Source organism: Cricetulus griseus, chromosome 8 (assembly GCF_003668045.3).
Source record: "Cricetulus griseus strain 17A/GY chromosome 8, alternate assembly CriGri-PICRH-1.0, whole genome shotgun sequence".
In the NCBI taxonomy this organism is placed as follows: Eukaryota; Metazoa; Chordata; class Mammalia; order Rodentia; family Cricetidae; genus Cricetulus; species Cricetulus griseus.
The window spans coordinates 58172742-58194639 of NC_048601.1; the positions used below are offsets into that span (position 1 = coordinate 58172742).

Here is a 21898-nt window from a genome sequence, read left to right on the forward strand (position 1 = left end):
TAATCATTTTTAGAAAGAATAGTGTGTATGTGTGTGTATGTTCTTTTCTTATAAGATGTATTGAGGCATCAAAATTGTTTTACATGTAGTGTCAATCAGTTGAATAATCCATAAGTTCACTTATTAGATTGGTAATTGGGGTAGACTTTTTATTTTTTTTATTTTTATTTATTTATATTTTTGGTTTTTCGAGACAGGGTTTCTCTGTGGCTTTGGAGCCTATCCTGGAACTAGCTCTTGTAGACCAGGCTTGTCTTGAACTCACAGAGATCAGCCTGCCTCTGCCTCCCGAGTGCTGGGATTAAAGGCATGTACCACCTCTTCCTGGCTGGGGGTAGACTTAATATAATGAAAAAAAAATATATATATATATATATATATATATATAGAGAGAGAGAGAGAGAGAGAAATAATGTTTAGCTTTACTTTTAAAAGTTTTCTTTGCGTGTCTGTCAGACTTTAATGTATAGCAAACACATCAAACTTATTCATATGGTTGGTGTTAACTATGAATAATATCTACTTTTTAAAGCAAAGTTCATTGCTTATGTGTACAGGTAAACACACATTTATGTGCACATGTGTGTAGAGGCCAGATGTCAACATTGGTGGTTCTTCATGCATAAACAGTAGATAGGTCTTAAAGTGTAATCCAAGATGGCATAGAACTTGCTATGTAAGCTAGGATGGCTGCAGTCTTCCTGCCTTAGCTTCTCAGGTGCTGATATTACAACATGTCTCCATAGCCTGGCAATTAATTGTTTTGCTTGTTTGCTTATCTGTTTTTGAGGCAGGGTTGATGTAATTCAGACTGGCCTAAAACTTGAAATGTTCTGTCTCAGCCTCTTGAGTGATAGAGTGACAGATATGTGCTACCAGTCTCCCCAGAATCTCAATTATTGTAGAATGAGTGTTTTTACTTTAATTTTATGTTTATCTTTATGCTGTCAAATTTTGGATTAGTTTCCTTTAGTAATTCCTAGAAAGCCTCAGAAAGAATTGAACTGATTATAAAGTCATTTAATATCCTGCACTGGTAAGTTCAGACTATTAGATTTATTTTCTGCTTTAATTTATCATAAACTATCTTGAAGCTAGGTGTGCTAGTGCATGCCTATAAATCTCAGAACTCAGCAGACAGAGGTAGGGAGAGCACTGCAGTTTGAGGGCCACTCTAATCTACATAGTAAGTTCCAGACCAGCCAGGGCTCCATAGAAAAACTGCCAGTAAATAAACAAACAGCATCTTGCTTTGGGCCAGAAAAAAATGCAGGTTTTATTTATTGTATCCCAGTTAACAGCAGAAAAGAACAGTCATTTTGTTTTTGTCTTTTGAAAGTCTTTAGACTCACCCAGGATGTCCTCAGCATCCCTGAACAGATACTTTTTCTCAGATTTAAAATTTTTATTTCATATAATGAGTGTTTTGCATGCCTGATGCCCATGGAGGTCAGAAAATGTGTCAGATCCCCTGAAATTGGAGTTTATGAACGGTTGTGAGCCACCATGTGAGTTCTGGGAAACAAACATGGGTCCTCTGCAAGAGCAACAGTGCTCTTAACCTCTGAGCCAACTCTTCAGCTTCCAAGGGAAGAAATTTTTTAAATGCTTTGCAACACGCAAAGAACTTGTTTCAGAAATCCACACTCTAAAACCCATTGTCAGTATTATCAGAGCCTACTTAGTGTTCATACCTAGTTTAAGAACAGGGTGGAGAAGATTATTTTATTTTTTAATGGAAGAGTAAGCTTAAAATTGACTTCTGTATTTCTTCTCCAACAGACGGCAGGAAATGACCCATACTGTTTTGTGGAGTTTCATGAGCATCGTCATGCAGCTGCAGCACTGGCTGCTATGAATGGGCGGAAGATAATGGGTAAGGTAAGCTGTCATCATTACAGAAGGTGACTTGCACTGAAAAAACATTTTTCTCTGTCGTCCTCCTGCCTCCACCTCACAAGTGAGACCAGAAGTGTATGCCATCACACCCAATTTTATGCAATGTTTGGGGTGGAGCCAGGGCTTCGAACAGTACTCTACAACAGAGCTGCATCCCAGCTCTTAGAATAGAAAGTTTTAAGTTAGATTTTAACTTTTTTTCTGCTGTAGAACCATTATATTCTCTTTATGGCAAAGTTTCAGCTATTTGCATTTGTATTAAAAAAACGGTAGGATTAGGATGTAGAAATGGCCCAGTATTAAGAGAACTGGCTATTCTTCCAGGTCCTGGGTTAACCTACATGGTGGCTCACAATTATCTGTAACTCCAGTCCTAGGAGATGTGATGTTTGTTTTCTTCTTTCCTCTGAAAATACTGCACACACATGATGCACAGATATATATTCAGGCCAAACATCCATATGTGAATAAAAAAATAAAAATTAAAAAAAAAAAAAAAAGGAGCTTGGGCTGGAGAGAGGGCTCAGAGGTCAAAAGCACTGGTTGCTCTTCCAGAGGTCTTGAGTTCAATTTCCAGCAACCACATGGTTCACAACAATCTGTAGTGAACTCTAGTGCCCTCTTCTGGTCTGCAGACGTATATTGCAGGCAGAACACTGTATAAGTGCGTAAATCATTTAAAAAAAGAAGAGAAAAAAAAAAAAGGAGCTGGCCATAGTATCACGTACTTTCAATCCCAACACTCAGGAGGCAGAGGTGAGTGAATCTCTATGAGTTCAAGTCCAGCCTGGTCTGCACAGCAGGTTCCAGGTCAGCCAAGGCTATAATAATATTCAGTGAGTGAATGAGTGAATTGACAAGCTAAAGCCTCTAGAGACCAGAGGCCTGTGTTAGCTCCGTTTCTCTATGGTGCTGTGTACATGAACCCTAGATAGTTATGGAACTACTCAGATTTGGATGAAACATAATAATAACATGAAATACTAATAAAAAGGCATGTATGAGTAACTTTGATTTTAAAGAGAAATGTGGCCATGTGGTGGTGGAATATGCCATTAATCCTAATATTCTGGAGGCAGAAGCAGGTAGAACTCTTGAGTTCCTGGCTAGCCTGTTCTACAGAGCAAGTTCCAGGACAACCAGGACTATATAGAGAAACCTATCTCAAAAAAACTAAAAATAATAAAAAGTAGTAAAAGCCAGACATAGTGATGCATTTCTTTAATCTCAGCATTGCAAAGGCAGAGGCAGGTGGTTTTTTCTTGAGTTGGAGGCCCGCCTTATTGTCTACATACTGATTTCCAGGATAGCCAGAGCTACATAATGAGACCCTGTCTCCAAAAAAAAAAAAGAAAGAAAGAAAGAAAGATAAAACAGAACCAAAAGTTTGAAAATAAGTTATTTGAAACGATTAGGATTTGCCAAACCTATCTATATTAGCTGGACCTGGATGCTAAAACAAGAGACTTAGACTTGCTAGTACAAGGCTGTAGAGTGAATTCAAGCTCAGCCTGGCAGACTTAGTGACTCATCTCAGAGTAAAATATAGAGAGGGACAGAGCCAAAGATGTAGCTCAATGGTAGATTGTTCGTTTGTGCATCATTTGTGAGACTCTAGATTCAATACCCAGAACCATCAAAAAAAGAAAAAAGATGAAAAACCGTGTTGAGGTTGTAGAGAGCACTCAGTGGTTCACTCTTCCAGAGGATCTGGATTTGATTCCAGTACCCACGTGATAGCTCACAGCCTTCTGTAACTCTGGGTCCAGGGGATTCATTGCCCTCTTTTGCTTCTTTACAGGTGTCTATCTCTGGTATTAGACACAGATATACACAGACATAGATGAAGGCAAAGCACCTATATACATAAATAAAATAAAATTTTAAAAAGAACAGAAAGGAGCCGGGCATTGGTGGTGCATGCCTTTAACAGCACTAGCTGTTCTGGAACTTGCTTTGTAGACCAGGCTGGCTTGGAGCTCAGAGATCTGCCTGCCCTTGCCTCCTGAGTGCTGGAATTAAAGATGTGTGCCACCCCTGCCCAGTTTGAGCTTTAACTTTATGGAATATAAATATGTGTGTGTGTTTTTTTTTAGGAAGTTAAAGTGAATTGGGCAACAACCCCCAGCAGTCAAAAGAAAGATACAAGCAGTAAGTACATTTGATGCCGTGTGGGCATTTGTTGTATTGTACCCCATAGTTCTAATGTAAAGCATATAACATCATACATGTTTGCAGTAATATTTTGATCGTTATCCTGATATGATTTAATGTGTTTGTGTTAATAAATTTAAGAACAAATCTAATCTTTGTCATCAGGTAGTACCGTTGTCAGCACACAGCGTTCACAAGGTAATTGTATCTTCTTAAACATAAAATGAACTCTCTTGAAAGGGTATTCACTAACCACCTCAAGTTTTTTATTTGATATTGGTTGGGGGGAGTGGGGTGGAAGGATACAGTATTTTTATGTTTCTGGCAATATTTTTTCCCTTCTTTCCATTGTTGACCAAGTGTGGCTTGTCCACGACTTTGTTGCTAGTTCAAGCTCTCTATCCCCCTTGGTAGCAGCTGATGCCTTAGAAATACTTTCACCACGTAAAGGGCAAGATACCCTACTTCCCTGAGGTCACCTGGGCTTCATACCCAGATCTTCCAAGTGCTCAAGTTGCTCCTGAAACAGTGTTTCCGGAAGAGCAACCCAGTGTGTTGCTTAAGGCCTGCAAATAGGGGTAACTTTTCTTTCCGAATCTACTTTGTCAAAGTTGATATATGTGTCCATTTTAAAGTGTTCTTCAGCAAGTTTGGCTTTTCAAATGTTTCTTTTGAGAATTGTCTTTAAAAAACAAAGTTTCACATATGGGATAGTTATTTCTCACCAATGCTTTTTTAATGGTGCTGATACAAAGTGAAGGGATTACTGTTCTCATTCTGTTGCCTTCAGTCTTAGTTCACTTGCACATGGATTCACATAAACTGAATGGTGTAATGTCTGGGCAACCAGAACTGTTGGCTTTTGAGAAAACTGTCAAATACTTTAACATCAAACTGTTGCATTGCAAGGTATTTCTTTGATTGTTCTTCACAAAATAGTGCCTAAACCAATTATTTCATGTAGCTAGCTTCAGTAAATTGCCTTAAATAAGGTAAATCTAGTCTTCATAACTCACATTACTACCACTTAATTGTAATTTATAAAGCATAGATATAGTAATAAAATGAGAAACAGTAAATAATTACTATTAGAATGATAACTAAGTCTTACTTTTTTTTGCAGAACTGAAAGTTTTTGTATGTTATTAGTTTGTTTCCTAGATCCTTGTAAGGACTGACTATAAATAGACAGTGACTGTCAGCTTCTGGGATCTGTCAGTTTCTTTAGAAGACTCCTGTGTTGTTAACTCTGAGTTATTATGTTTAAGACTGATTAGGATTTTATAGCGAGGACAGTATTTTATACCTGATTATGTAGTCTATACATTATTTTAAGAATTCTTTATTGCATCACTTGTAGTATTTAAGTTCTGAAGTCGTATTTTTCTTTTCACTCCCCTCCTTCCTTTGTAAGATCATTTCCATGTGTTTGTTGGTGACCTCAGTCCAGAAATCACAACTGAAGACATCAAAGCAGCTTTTGCACCATTTGGGAGAATTTCGTAAGTAGCAATAGATAAATAAAGCACTTTTAATTAGAAGTGATTTTATGTAATAACTATAACTTTGTTGTGACTGTGAACCTTAATTTTAACACTTTAAATATAGTACATTCCATTGTTTAGAGATCATTCAAGAGTCTTAATAGCAGGCTGTTTTCCCACTAGTGTGTAACTAATTGATCTTTGGTCATCTTAGACCCTTGCTCAGTTAGCAGCACTTTCTCACACTGCTACCATAGACATTTTTAAACTCCTGAAAGTGTTGTGCTGAAGGAGTTATTCAGGCACTTGTATGATTACATGCATTTTATGTTAATTTAATAAAATAAAACCTCAACAGTTTTGATTGAAAAAGCAGTTGTTAAATATTACTTCCTTGGCATTTAATCCCTCCCCCCCCACACACACACACTTTAAAACTTAGCAATAGTGCTTTGTATTATTTGGGGAAACTACATTTGATAGTAGCCATGTATTTTAGGAGCTTTGTCAGTATTTATTCAGGGTAGCATCCATCATAAAAGAACTTTAGAAGTCTGAAAAGCATGCCATATTACAGTAAGAGTAATAAGCAGTTTCAATGTTTATTCAGAAGCAGTTGTTGAGTTTAGGGAAAGTATTGTAGGGTTTCCGATTTCTTTGTTACTGTGTCACTAGAACAAAAATAAAAAGGGAGTTCTAGCTATGGCTGGTTTGAACAAAACGGCAGATAAAGGTGAGGAGATTGGAAAGTAGATGCCCATATCATTGTGATGAATTTTCAATTGAGAGTTGCAGTTGGTTGAGAGAGTCACCTTGAGGGTAAAACAAGATTGGAGCTTATAAATGGACTTTTCTGTTACATGACATTTTCCTTTGTGAGAACTGGGTAGGAAAATAATAAGGTTCTAAATTCTTGGTTGTTTTTTATAAGCTGTGCTAGGATTTCAGTAGTGGTTGGTTTGCTTTCAAGTATCTAGACTAGGCAGGTCTTACTTTAACTTTTTCTGTCAAGCTCTAAAAGTCCTTCTCTGAAAATCTTGTACATTTTCAATTTGGTGTAGAGAATCTTGGTAAGTTTCATCCTATCCTCAGAGTAGTTACAGGATGACAAAAGGCTTAAGAGTTCTCCATTCTGGTCTGTGCTGCTTTCTGTGCAGGTCATTTTAGAAGGAAGTAAGAGTCAAGTATATTTCAGGAGCTTATACTTTTGAGACACTAGAAAGAAGAAAAACCCTTTCTAACAAGAAAAACCCTTCCTAACATGGTGAACAAGTTGAATAGCTATTTTGGTGGATTTTTAATTTTGGATGAATTATCTTTTCTGATGAGAATTTTAGTCAGAAATTTAGACAAAGATTGTTTAATAATTATTGAAGGGCTGATAAAATGGTTCAGCAGATAAGGTTGCTTGCTACCAAGCCTGGTAACCTGAGTTCAATTCCAGAGCTCCACATGGTGGAGGGAGAAAGCTGAATCCTGAAAGTTGTCCTCTGACTTCCATACATTCATAAACATATGTGCACGCACCCCCCCCACACACATACACACACACACATACACACACTCACACACACACACACATGCACACACACACATGCACACACACACACACACACACACACACATACACATATACACACACACACATACACACATACACATACGCACACTCACACACACACACATACATACATACATACATACACACACATACACACCCACACACACACATACACACACACACACACACATACATACACACACATACACCCCCACACACACACACATACACACATACACATACGCACACTCACACACACACACACACATACATACATACACACACATACACACCCACACACACACATACACACATACACACACACATACATACACACACATACACCCCCCCCACACACACATACACACACATACACACACATACACACACACACACACACACACACACACATACCCACACACACACACACACACACACCTCCCCCACACACACACTCTAAATTTTTTTTTTTTAATGTACAGTTAAATGGCCTTCAAGCTTTGAAGTTTTGTGACTTTGATATTATAAACTAGTCTATTTGTTAAATATGACTCCATCATATTTTTAGTCTGGGTTTTTATTTGTGTATTTGTTTTCACGTGTGTGGGTGCATATGGGTGTGCATGTGTATACAGGCCAAAGGTTGATAACAAGTGTCATCCTCCATCACTCTCCACTTCATACATTGAGGCAGAATTTCTCGCTAAAATCTAGAGCTCAACAATTCTACTAGTCTATCAGCTTACCCTGAGTATTCCTTGTGTCTGCCCCCCAAGTACTGGAATTGAAGGTGGGCTGCCACATTGACCTGACATGTATGTGCTGGAGATCTGAACTCAGGTCCTTTCATTTGCATGATAGTACGTTATCTGCTGATCTGCTGAGCTATTTCCCCAGCCCCAGTATTTGGATTTTCTTATGGGCTCACAATTGTTAGTATATTAATTTTTTTTCTTGGTAAGGCCTTTCTGTTGAGGTAATGTGCGTTTAAATGTTAGCTTATACAAAAAGTTAGCTTTCCTAAATTTATTAAAAACTATTTGACAATTGAAAATACACATTTCTGTTTTTGTTTGTGTTTCTTGTCTTAAGGCAACAGGCTGATAAGAATATTGAAGGGTTTCTACAGTAGATGTCTCTATAGGCAGTTTATACCATGCTTGATTTATAGAAGGTGTGGGGTACATGATGGTCTGTTAAATATTTAATTTGAAAATAATTCTTTCCCTAATTTATATAGCTTAAACCCCTCCTGTTACTTGAGTTTAGGGTCATATAGCAAATTTTGATATAGAAATAAATCAGCTACCAAATTAAATGCATGTGTGCCTTGTAGATAATAGTTACGGACAAGGGGCTTACATTAGTTTTCCCTAATCATCAGAATCTCTGTCATTTTGATTGCACTTAATAAGACACTTCTAAACTGATCTAAAATATGCTTGTGTATACTTACAATTACATTGCATGGCTTTCTGACTTGAGTTCTTGTTGTAAACATGCCTGTTTTGTTCATGTGTCTTGAGAGAACAAGCATTGTGACATACCTGGCTAATTTAAAATAGATTGCCTGTGAAGCACAATTTGAGTCCAGTTTTTTGAGGTATGGAGTTTTAGCTATCATGGCTGGGTTTTTACTCAATCTCAAATAATAGGGCTCTGGTTATTTTGCAGAGTGTCTCTGAAGAATGGACAGAATTGCCCTGGCTAACTACAAGCTACGGTTCACAGTGGATAAATGTTGGCGTGCTTTTTTACTTTCTGACTTTTTAAAACTTTGTTTCATATCTTGTAGTTTCCAATCAATCTTAATATGAATGCTATTATGAAATTCAGTACCAAATCTTTCTTAAATAGTTTAAAAGTAAAATATGTTTGTAGTATTCTTATTCTTCAATGATTTAGCATTTCTGAAAATGTCAAGTTCTCAAAATTTACCCTAGCCCAAAATGGGGGTATATATTCATCTGAGAAAATGAAGTAATTAGCTTAAGGGATATACATATTTCATATTTTAGTTTTCAGTTTTGTATTTTAATATTTTGAATGATTAGGTCAAATATGGTACCAAATAGCAAATTACAAATTGCATGGTTAAAGAAAGACAATGTATCATACCTGAGAATCTTGTAATTACTAAGTGATTAATGGGAATATCTGTTTTCACCATGCTTAATATTTAGATGTTCATAAAACATTCTGAAGTGGGAAACTTTATAATAGAGATTTATATTTAAGACATTATTGATTTGCATGTCTATAAAATTAACCCTCATTAGCCAATAAATAAGTTTTAGAGAGTAAAAGGTGAATTTATAGTAACGGTTTACTGTTAGTGAAGGTGAAATGTAAAAATGAATTGTATATGGCTCTCATTTTATGCCCAGAGGGCAGTTTACAAAACTGAATTTCTGGTGGCTTCTGTTTCAGAGATGCCCGTGTGGTAAAAGACATGGCTACGGGGAAGTCTAAGGGATATGGCTTTGTCTCCTTTTTCAACAAATGGGTGAGCGCAATTAGAAGTGCATGCACAGGCTATAGAGAAGGCCGAAAACACTCAGGTTGTTTTAATCCTTTTGTCTACTGTATCTACTTCACTGATAATTAGCACCTTTACTAGAAAACAGTCTCTTTTATTTTGTTTGGTTATTTAGCACCTGACACATGCAAAATACTGATACTGTGCTTCAAACAATGCAAACTAAATATGCTTACAACCAAAAAACAAGCCCCAAATGTTTTGTCAAGGTACTTTTGATGATTTGTAATTGCTCTGTTATCCCAAAGACTGAGAGATGTTTACCACTGTGCCTATGTATCCTTACCCATGTTTAGCATTCTTCAAACTAATTATCCAGGAAGGGGAATTTAAAGATGATGTCGCAATTTTGGAAAGCTTTTGTTTATTGTGTTCAATAAAGCACTTTATTTATTGATTCTTATGGTTTTTCAGGACAGGGTTTCTCTATGTAACAGTACTGGCTGTCCTAGAACTCTCTTTGTAGACTGACTGGTCTCAAACTCACTGAGATCCACCTGCCTCTGCCTCCCAAGTGCTGGGATTAAAGGTGTGCACCACCACTGCCCGGCTCATTTCATTTTTTAAAATCTGCAAAAAGCACCACATTTTCTTTATTGCTATAGGTTATTTGTAATATCAACTAATTGCAGCTTCTTTATTGTCTCTAATGTGCGGAACAGGATGCGGAAAATGCCATTCAGCAGATGGGTGGCCAGTGGCTTGGTGGAAGACAAATCAGAACTAACTGGGCAACCCGAAAGCCTCCAGCTCCAAAGAGTACATATGAGTGTAGGTGCATTGGAGAAGAGAAGCAATGTGGAATTGTGGAGAGAAAATACACTAGATTTTAAATGTTAGAGCTGTTCCCGGAGACTTATTGCAGAAATAGATGAGAAGCAGATCAAGACTACTGTTCAAAATGTACTTAGTTTTCATTTTTGTGATTTTAAATAATTACCTCTAATGTCAAGTCTCCTGCTAAATAGAGCATATGGAATAATATTTATGCATTCTTGGGGGAGGCTTAATTCTAAACTAAAATGTAATTTGTGTTATAGACATTTTGATTGAGGGAAACTGCCATTATAGTAAGGTAGTTAATGAGTTAATCCTTCCATATCTGTGTAATGATTTGAAGATATAAAATGTTCTCTCTTCCCAGTGAACACCAAACAACTGTCATATGATGAGGTTGTAAGTCAGTCTAGCCCCAGCAACTGCACTGTGTACTGTGGAGGTGTGACGTCGGGACTGACAGGTATGGGGAGTTTGCCTGTGTGGCTCTTTGAAACTAGCTTAAACTTTGTAAAGCTTCATATTTGTATGTTTTTAATAGTGTAAACTCTTTTTTTGTTGTTTGTTTGTTTTCTAACAGAACAACTAATGCGTCAGACTTTTTCTCCATTTGGACAAATATTGGAAATTCGAGTCTTCCCAGATAAAGGATATTCATTTATTCGGTAGGGGTAGTTTCTTTCAAAGTTTTTTTCTTCAGAAATAATTTTGAGCATTTAATATTGTGATTTTCTTAAGAATTTGTCTTGGCTTTGCAGGATGGTGGTGGCGCATGCCTTTAATCCTAGCACGTGGGAGACAGAGGCAGGAGGATCTCTGTGAGTTCGAGGCCAGCCTGGTTTACAGAGGGAGTTCCAGGACAGGCTCCAAAGCTACAGAGAAAAACCAAAGGGGGGAAAAAAAAGAATTTGTCTTGCCTTGATTGCTTAAGCCCTCGCTCAAGTGCATTCCCTGGATAACACTGAAACCTGAGAGAGAAACATCTTTAGCATATAGCTTGTGTGTGCTTATTTTTTTTATTCTCTTTTTTTTTTTTTTTTTTTTTCATTGACAAGGTCTCACTGTATTGCTCTGGCTGGCCTCAAACTCAGAGCTCCATCTGCCGCTGCCTTCCAAGTGCTGGGATTAAAGGCTACTTATATATGTATGTATGTATGTATGTATTATGTATATGTTTTGGTTTTTGATAAATGATATATTTTATAACTCCCTCTGTACAATACAAGGCCAATAAAACATGCCCTCCATTAAAACAAACTCCCTATGCCAGGCGTGGTGGTGGTACATATCTATAGTCATAGCACTTGAGAGGTAGAAGATCTCCACAGCTTTTTTTTTTGGTTTTTTGAGACAGTGTTTCTCTGTGTAGCTTTGGAGCCTATCCTGGAACTAGCCCTTGTAGACCAGGCTGGCCTCGAACTCACAGAGATCCTCCTGCCTCTGCCTCCCGAGTGCTGGGATTAAAGGCGTGCGCCACCAACGCCCGGCTGATCTCTACAGCTTTAAGACCCATTTTTTTTTCCTTGACAGGGTTTCTTTGCATCGCTTTGGAGCCTGTCCTGGCACTCGCTCTGTAGACCAGGCTGGCCTCAAACTCACAGAGATACTTCTGTCTCTACCTCCCGAGTGCTGGGATTAAAGGTGCCCAGCCACCAGCTTTAAGATCTTTAAAAAAAAAAAAAACATAGCATAGGAAATATTTTGCTTTTTTGGTAGGTAGGTGGGGATCATTTCAGAATCCTCTTTTTTTATGCTTGTTTTGCTTTTTCCCCCCAAATGGTAGTCAAATTTATTGTTCATGATTTTAAAAAATAGTTTGTGTTCATAAATACTTAAAGAAGTTATATTGGTGATTCTTAATATTGTTTCCAATAGGTTCAATTCCCATGAAAGTGCAGCACATGCGATTGTTTCTGTTAATGGTACTACCATTGAAGGACATGTGGTGAAATGCTATTGGGGCAAAGAGACTCTTGATATGATAAATCCCGTGCAACAGGTGAGAGGGTCCTTGACTTCGGGATGGACTTGCTGGGCTAGTGATGAGGTTGCTTTAAAATGAAGCTTGTTGATAATCCTTGTTAACGAGTTTCTAGCTCACTTCATAGTATATAAGGGCTCTTCCTACATGTATTATAGTTCCGGAGTGGTGTGTCATGGATTGCAGTCGTGACATGATGAGTATAACCGCCTCAGTTGACTCATGCTCACACAGTGGATTTTAAAATGCTCCGCCAAACCTAACAGGGTATTAAAACTTTTCTTAATACTTGGTCAATTTAGTCACAATGATTTGGAGAACTCACAAGCATGCTTGACCCAACTGAACAAAAAATAAAGCTATAAGTATATGTAGGCTTTAGTATTGCTGCTTTTTCTTTTTCTATGCAACTTCAGTGGTCCAAACTCAACCCCACAGAGATTTCTATGAGAGAATTTTAAATGGAGCATAGAGGTATCAGAAAAACCCTAAATTGTATAGAGTTCTTCTGTTCTCAATCCAGAAGAAACAATCATGTATAGTTATGAACATCAAGTTCAATCTTAATCATTAGTCCTTTGCCTGAGCCTTCCAAAGACTGCTATTTAGAGCACCAAATAGTTTCAGTAGTGTAATGGCACTATTTTCAGTGTGTGTGTGTGTGTGTGTGTGTGTGTGTGTGTGTGTGTGTGTGATGCTGGGGTTGAATCCAGGCCTCACATAGATTCAGAAAGTACTCATTCTATCCCTGAGCTACATTCGCCCAGGCCTATCCTGTTATTTCAGTTGTAGTAATTGCACTGTGCTTTGGCTGTGTGGTGTACTAAGATTCTATATAGAAAGAACTGCAAGTAATACTAAATTATCTGTTGTAATTTTACTTGATAGCAACAAAATCAAATTGGATATCCACCAGCATATGGCCAGTGGGGCCAGTGGTATGGAAACGCACAACAGATTGGCCAGTATGTGCCTAATGGTTGGCAAGTACCTGCCTATGGAATGTATGGCCAGCCGTGGAGCCAGCAGGGATTCAAGTAAGCACATTTGCTCTTTGCCTTTCTTAACCTTGGAAAACATCAGAAAGAAACTGAAGTATTGAGTAAATCATGTGGATCCAGTATCAAGCATAATGATACATTTAAAGAACTTTACCTAAGGTTCACATCTGGCCTCCACCTTCTCCACATCTGCTCTCCCACTCTCTTTCTCCGTCTGTACACACATGCAAATAAAATAAGATACATTTTTGCTTAGAAATAGTTTGCCTTGAAATGTAATCACAACAATGCAAATTTTGGTAATGTGTAGTAATGAATTAGCTTTTTATTATTATGTGTTATTTATTTGTGTGACACACATACCCTTCTGTATTCATGGTGGCCAGGAGCAAACTTGTGCTAGTTCTTTCCTTCTACCACATGAGTTGTGGTGTTCAAGCTCAGGTTCCAACTTAGTGGCAAGCACCTTGACCCATCTTACCAGTTCCTTTGTTTTGTTTTATGAAGCAAGATTTTTTTTTAAATAATTTATTTAACCTTTATTTTACGTGCATTGAGGTAAAGATATCAGATCCTCTGGAACTAGAGTAACAGACAGTTGTAAGCTGCCATGTGGGTGCTGGGAATGAACCTGGGTCCTCTGGAAGAACAGTCAGTGCTCTTAACCACTGAGCCATCTCTCCAGCCCCGAAGCAAGATCTTTTGAAGCCCACACTGGCCTTGAACTTGATATAAAACTGAGGGTGACCTTGAACTCTTACTCCTCATGCTTCTATCTTCCAGTTACAGTGTTTCAACAATACACCCAAATTAAATCAACTTTCTAGTGAAACGTACTTGGTAACTACATGACTGTAGCTGCTTACCTATTTTTTTTTCAAATTTATTTATTTTTATTTCATGTACATTGGTGTTTTGCCTGCATGTGTGTCTGTGTGAGTGTATTTAATCCCCTGGAACTGAGGTGGCTATGTAGGTGCTGGGAATTGAACCCAGTACCTCTGGAAGAGCAGCCAGTACTGTTAACCACTAAGCCATCTCTGCAGCCTCCTTCCCTATCCTTTTTTTTGTTTTGTTTTTGTTTTGTCTTTTTTTTTTTAAGATTTTATTTATTATGTATTCAACATTCTGCTTCCATGTATATCTGCACAGCAGAAGAGGGCACCAGATCTCATTACGGATGGTTGTGAGCCACGATGTGGTTGCTGAGAATTGAACTCAGGACCTCTGAAAGAGCATTCAGTGCTCTTAACCTCTGAGCCATCTCTCCAGCCCTGTTTTGTCTTTTGAGACAGGGTTTCTCTGTGTAGCTTTGGAGCCTGTCCTGGAACTCTCACTCTAGACCAGAGTCTAGAACTCATAGAGTTCTTGCATCTGCCTCCCAAGTGCTGGGATTAAAGGAGAGCATCACCAACTCCCAGCTCTTACCTATTCTTCAATACATGTTTTAAAGATGTACTTTATGTCTGTGAGTCTCTTGCCTGCATATATATTTGTGTATCACTCTGGTGCCTGCAGTGCCTGCAGAAGAGGGCATAGAATCACTTGGAGTTGGAGTATGGATGGTTGTGAGCCACCATGTGGGTGCTGGGAATTGAACTTGGGTCTTCTACAAGAGCAACAATTGTTCTTAACTCCTGAGCCAACTCTTGCATTGCCTGGATATAGATTGTTCCCCCATGGAAAAAAGGCCTCTTCCCTTTATGTGGGTTCAAGCTGTCAAAAGCCCCCATTCTCTCTGTGTGTCTGCTCCAAAGAATTTGGCCTCTGAGATGAAAGGCTGCTCTAGGAACTTTCCTTTCCCCAAACTGTGTCCCTCAGTTGCACCACATAAGCTATTAGCCTCAGTCTCTTTGCTAGTTTTACTTGTGTCTGCCCACTAACCAGGTTCCACAGTTTATCAAGGACATTTGAAAAACAGGTTTGGTTCCTCATTCCCAAGGTAACCGATGTCGCACAGATGACATTTGTCAAAGTTGATCCTGTGATGATGTAGAACTCTGGCATTAGCTCAGCCTCTGGTATTTCTGTTGTTTGCCCATGCAGCCCTGGCCATTCCCACATGGCTCTGGACTTTGTGCAGGCCCTGGTCTTCCCTATGAGCAGATAAAGTGATGGAGCAGTACAAGTACTTTGACATGCATTGTGGGGTTGTTTTTTTTTTTGTGTGTGTGTGTGTGTGTATGTGTGTGTTTGTGTGAAAAGTTTGTTCATACACTGTTATGTCACACCCCAAATGATTCCATTTCATATTACATTTCTAAAGAACAAACTAGGATTGTAAGTACATTATATCAAGATATACTGTAAGGCAGGTGAGGTGGTATACACCTTTAATCCCAGTACTCAGGAGGCAGAAGCTGGTGGATCTCTGTAATTTGGAGGCTAGCCTGATCCACATAGCAAGTGTCATGCTAGCTCAGGCAACAGTACTTTTTTCAAAGAAAAAGAAAAAAGATATACTGTGTGTTTCTGAAATTGTCAGATTGGCAATATTCTGTAGTGGAGCTGGGAAGATGACTGAGCAGTTAAGATCACTGTTGTTTCCACAAATGACTGGGTTCTCAGCAGCTGCATGACAGCACAGCCATCTATAATTATAGTCCAGGAGATCCAGCACCCTTTTTTGGCCTTAGTGGGTCCTAGGCATGCTGTGCACATGCATACAAGCAGGCAAAAACTGAAACACATAAAAATAAGTCTTAAAAACCAAAAAACTGGCTGGAGAGATGCCTCAGAGGTTAAGAGCACTGACTGCTCTTCCAGAGATCCTGAGTTCAATTCCCAGCAACCACATGGTGGCTCACAACCATCCGTTATGAGATCTGGTGCCCTCTTCTGGTGTTCTGGGAAGCAGAATGTTGTATACATAATAAATAAACAAACAAATAAATTAATTAATTATTTAAAAAAACATTAAAAATAAAACCTAAGCTACTTTATAGTTTTCCTTGAGTATTATAGATGTTTGTTCTCCATATGCTTGGTAATCAAGGTGTGTGCGTGTATGTCTTTTTGCTTTGAGACAGTGTCCTCAAACTCATAGAGATCTGCCCGCCTCTGCTTCTCCAGAGCTGGGATTAAACACCCAGCTAAAAACTGTTTTCATAGCTGTAATTTCAAAAAAAAAAAATTAAATTACCCAAATATGTGTATATGTATGGGATTATTATTTTTGTTGGGTTTGTTTTATTTTATTTTTTGGTTTTCAAGACAGGGTTTCTCTGTAGCTTTGGAGTCTATCCTGGAACTTGCTTTGTAGACCAGGCTGCCCTGGAACTCACAGAGATCCGCCTGTCTCTGCCTCCTGAGTGCTGGGATCAAAGACATATGCCACCACCATTCAGATGGTGGTGGTTAATTTTCAGAAAATATACCTTTGTGTTTGTTTTTCCTGGCTTAACAGTTTTTCTCAAATTTGGATTAATGTGTGTGTGTGTGTGTGTGTGTGTGTGTGTGTGTGTGTGTGTGTTACTCACTCCTGGCTTGACATTATTTAACAATGGATTTCCCTCCCCTCTGCTTCTCTCACTTTCTCTAACAGTCAGGCCCAGTCTTCTGCACCCTGGATGGGACCCAATTACAGTGTGCCACCACCTCAAGGGCAGAATGGCAGCATGCTTCCGAGTCAGCCTGCTGGATATCGAGTGGCAGGGTATGAAACCCAGTGAAAACAGACTACAGAATGGCAGCCAGTGGCTTGACGCTACAGGGAGGGTAGGAAAACTGTTGTTTACTTAAAGATTTATCAAATCCGTCAGTACAAATGCCAGATAACAATGTATTTATTTAAAAGATTCATTTTTTAATCATGAAATTACTTTTCATCCACTTTGTTTTAAAAAGGAACAAAATGGTGGATGTCTGCCAATTTTTGCCTTCATTATCTTTTTGATAAAGTTTCTCAGATCCTTGTTTCAAACACAAATGCAGGGATTGCTGCCACTTTTAAAAAATTAAGAGGCAGAAAATTGCACAATGTTGAACTTTTTTCCACTAAAGTGTCATGCAGTTTAGTTTGCATTCCTGATATGATTTAAAATATGTAATATAGATGTAAAAAGAAAAGCCAAACTTGTGCAAAGTCTAGAAGTTCTTTATAACTTTCAGCATATGCACAGTTCTGTTTTAGTTTTAAAGAGTAGGCATTATGTGACCTATGCCATCTCCACTGTTACCCCTTTTGAATTTTTAAATGTAAATTATTAGTTTATATCATTTTGTATCTACATTTTTCACAAACTCGTCCTGCCTTATAAAAATTCTGTAAAATATTGTTAAATGAAAAAAATGATGTTCACTTAGACTGAAAACTTTTCTCAGATGGACTGATAATTGCATTCATCTTGTTTTTATATGAGAAGGTGCCTCAAGGATTCCCTGTTGGATTTGTTTAAAGGGATTTTTATCTTCTGTGATAAACTTTGCCGTCTACCAAGAACTTTAAAAACAACAGCTTGTGACTAAGGAGCCTCTGAAGTGTGCTCAGTCCTCATCCACATCAGCTTCATGTGCCAGCATCTACATTTACATCTGTTGTTTGCTAAGATACTTCCACAAGTAATATTTTGCAGTTAGCAAACTTTGTATGTCATTCCTTTCCTAAAAAGGTGTCATGAAGAGTTGACATGAGACAGGATTTACGTTTGCACGTGAATATCACATACATACTTTGGTAGTCTTTGATACAAACTCATCTGTTCTTGTTTTCAAGAATTTTGAGACACAGAGTTGTATGTAAAGGAATATATTAATTTGATGTTTTCTAGTTAGATTTACTTGAAAGAGTAAATCCACTTCATTATGTACAAATGATAGCTGTGAAACTGTAGAATATTCCTCTGTCAGGCTTGAGATTCATTAAGAACACCAAAATTAGCCTGAAGGACCAGCTGGGAAAAACATTTTTTAAATCTTCAGTGGCCAAAATATGAACAAACAAACAAAAAACCCTTAAAATTCTACCTCCTTAAATAGCCGTCAAGGAAGAGGCTCCTCAACATAGGCATGACTTTGGTTCTTTGGCACCTGATCTCTTGGAGCGTCCACATTATTATTTTTGAGGTTTGCTCTTTGATGGCATTGTTCTTGCCTTGGGATTTGTAATACATTTCAGAGTCTCTTGGTTTGGTTTGGTTTCAGTGATGGCCACAACCTCCTCCTTGACATCAGAGAGAAAGGAGCCCCTGTGAATTGTGGGTTTTGAGACCTGCAGAGAGCTCCCAGCATTTTACTTAGGCCTGTGGAATTGGAAGCATTTCCTGGCCTGTATCTTCCAGGTAGGAGCACATGACTCTAACCTGTTTTCTAAGCCAGTCCTCTTGTAAAAAACAGAGCCCAGGAAGATAGCTTGAAATGTGTGCTTCTCTGGAGCTCAGTTCTATGCAGTTGTGCTGATGTTTCATTAAGTCACTGTGTATTTTTAAGTACTAATACATTGAAATTTGCTTTATGGAAGATGAATAAATTTTTTAAATACTTGGAAATTTTATTTCTTTGTAAACTTCTACAGATCAGGACAGGCAATAAAAGTAGCTTAAATGAAATACAAAAAAAAAAAAAAATCACACATCAGGAAGCTATTTGGCTAATTCTTTTTTTTAGCTATCTTATTTCTCCTGACTTTTGTTTTTATTTTAGCACCCTCAATATTTTTCTCTATTAAAGAATTTTACTTCTTTTGCAACTCATATTGCAGGATCATTTAGGCACAAGTAATTTATTTTGTGCAAAAGTGTAGTTTCTTCTTTTGACTCAGTACTGAGACTTTTATTAGCAGCATGTTCTTACTGCACAGATCTTAAAATTCATGTTGTGGTAGTGACTTTTTGTTCCTGTTGAAAGACTGACATTTCAGGAACATGGATGGCATTGGTTTAAATTTCAATGTTCAATCATTTAAATCGTTTTCAACCTAAAAAACTTCATCTTGGTATAAGTATCAGGTAAGGAGATTAAGGTTTTTAAAGTGAAGTTCTTTGCAATATGCATTCAGATTTTACTCTCTGGTACTGTAAAGAACCTGAGTGACTCTCAGTGGGTCATGGAGCCAGTATTCTTTATCCTGACTGTTTGAATATTAAAATTCCTTTATGTTTTCTATGACCTGTGGGATATTCTTGCAGTGATTCTTGTGTGTGAGATTTTTCCTTGTGCACGTCATTGTTAACATTATTGGGTGTTTCATAAGAGTTCTTTCACCATATCCCAGAAGCCATGGTCTGAATGGGTTCCCCAGAGGCTCTGTACTCTGTGGGCTTAGCTAACTGAAGACAGAGTCTGGTCTCCCTGTTGAAAATGAGGCTTACAGTCCAGGTTTCCCTTCTCTTGTTTTACCTCTATGCTCACCTTCCTTGTAGATTCGTGCTAGAGTTCCCTTCCATTTTCAGAGGATTGGATTGCATTCACAATTAGACTTAATAAGAACTTTAGGTGCTACTGAGATTGTAGTTTAGTTAGTAAAAACAGAATGTGTGCCTAGAAAGTTTTAAAAAGCAAATCTTTCAAATGAGTGATGATTTCTAAAAATCTAAAAAACTATTACTTACTGGTCTGATGACCTGGCTCAGCAGGTAAAGGTGCCTGTCACCAAGCCTGATGACACGAGTTTGATCCTTGGAACACACTTAGTGGAAGTAGAGAACTAACTCTCAACAAGTTGTCCTCTTACCTCCACATGTGTGTACCCCCCACCCCCATGACCACAAATATAAATAAATATTAAACCTGTTGGCTTTTCTTTTTAATATGCATCATATGTGTACATCTGTGCTTGTGAGTGCAGGGGCCCGTGGATGCCAGAAGAGAGGATGTTGAATCCTGGAGCAGGCCCTTATAGGTAGTTGTGAGCTGCCTGACATTGGTGCTAGGAACTGAACTATGAAAGAACAGTACATGCCCTTAACCACTGAGCCTTCTTTCCAGCCCCTCTTTTCCGTTTTTTGCTTGTTCATTTTGTTTTGAGACAGTTTCACTACTTCTGAGTGCTGGGATTAAAGGCCTGTCTTAGTTACTGTTTTATTGCTGTGAGGAAACACCATGACCAGAGCAACTTATAATAGAAAATATTTCATTGGGCTTGCTTACAGAGAATTAAGTTTGTTATCATCATGGCAAAGAGTGTGGTGATAGGCAGGCATGGTGCTGAGCAATAGCTGAAAGGGGAAGGAAGACAGGAACTGACATGGGCTTTTGAACCTAAAAGCCCACTCCCAGATTCATACCTTCAACAAGGCCACACCTAATTCTTCCTAAGCAGTCCACCAACTGAATCAAACAGTCTAATATGTAAGCCTGTGGAGGGCATTCCCATTGAAACTGCCATGGAGAGCTATTTCATTTTATTCCAGTTATCTGTAATCTGACTGGTAAATTTAAGGTTTGGCCAGCATCCTCCAAAACCTTGAGTTTTCAGTCTTAATGAAATGAAGGTATTGCAGCTGAGCAGAATTTTCTCTCTCCCTTTATTTTGAGACCTTAGGCTGGGCGGTGGTGGTGTACGCCTTTAGAGCCCGCACTTGGGAGGCAGAGGCAGGTGGATCTCTGTGAGTTCAAGGCCAGAGCTAGTTCCAGGACAGTCTCCAAAGCTACAGAGAAACCCTGTCTCGAAAAACCAAAAGAACAAAGAAAAGAAAATACTTTAAGACCTTAGTCATGTGACTATGTGATAAAATCGGTATTCTTTTTAGTAAGGCATGGTAATAGATGCCTGTAATCCCAGCATTTAGGAATTTGAGTCAGGAGAATGGCCATGAGTTCTAGATCTGGCCTCCATGGCATCTGTACATATGTATGTGTAGCCACATAGACATACACATAATTAAAGTGTTATTCCTTTTTTGTTAAGCTTTATTTTTGTTATTTTTAAATTATGTGAGTACATGTAGGGGGCGTGCATTTCTTTTAAAAAAGAAATGTGTGTTAGGGACTAGAGATGTCCCAGTGGTTAAGAACACTGGCTGCTCTTCCAGGGGGCCTTGGTTCAATTCCTAAAGGTGGCTTTCAACCATCTGTAACTCCAGTTTCAAAGACTCCAATGTCCTCATTTTGTTTGTTTGTTTTTTAATTTTATTTTTAAAGATTTGTTTATTTATTATGTATACAATGATCTGCCTGCATGTATGCCTTTGGGCCAGAAGAGGGTACAGATCTCATTACAGATGGTTTTTGAGCCACCGTGTGGTTGCTGGGAATTGAACTCAGGACCTCTGGAAGAGCAGCCTGTGCTCTTAACCTCTGAGCCATCTCTCCAGTCCTGTTTTTGCTTTTGTTTTTGTTTTTAAGACAAGGTTTTTCTATGTAGTCTGTGTAGCCTTGGCTGTCCTGGAACTCAGAGATTGGCCTGCCTCTGCCTGGATTAAAGGTGTGTGCTACCTTTAATGCAAGAGTTTAAAAAGAAGAGACTTGGGGCTGGAGAGATGGCTCAGCTGTTAAAGGCTAGGCTCACAACCAAAAAGAAGGTACTTGTGCTATGTGAGAGCCAATTACATTTTAAGTTTTAAT

The 21898-nt window shown here is 38.3% G+C and overlaps 1 protein-coding gene across 9 annotated transcripts in view; it reads left to right on the forward strand.

The window, feature by feature from the left end:
• Tia1 (TIA1 cytotoxic granule associated RNA binding protein) overlaps positions 1-19501 on the forward strand; it is a 32428-nt gene extending 12927 nt beyond the window's left edge. For 2 of the 9 annotated variants that reach the window (XM_027428585.2, XM_027428589.2), the window contains exons 3-13: positions 1783-1881; positions 3996-4050; positions 4219-4251; positions 5468-5555; positions 9529-9604; positions 10300-10408; positions 10782-10877; positions 10995-11079; positions 12290-12413; positions 13284-13432; positions 16941-19501. In XM_027428585.2, coding sequence (XP_027284386.1) covers positions 1783-1881; positions 3996-4050; positions 4219-4251; positions 5468-5555; positions 9529-9604; positions 10300-10408; positions 10782-10877; positions 10995-11079; positions 12290-12413; positions 13284-13432; positions 16941-17067 — 1041 coding nt within the window. In that variant the 3' untranslated portion in view covers positions 17068-19501. Of the gene's footprint in view, positions 1-1782; positions 1882-3995; positions 4051-4218; positions 4252-5467; positions 5556-8772; positions 8839-9528; positions 9605-10299; positions 10409-10781; positions 10878-10994; positions 11080-12289; positions 12414-12553; positions 12663-13283; positions 13433-16940 lie in introns of those variants that run through there. The other 7 variants (XM_027428590.2, XM_027428591.2, XM_027428586.2 and 4 more) reach the window with 6 other exon arrangements.
• The last annotated feature ends 2397 nt before the right edge of the window (positions 19502-21898 follow it).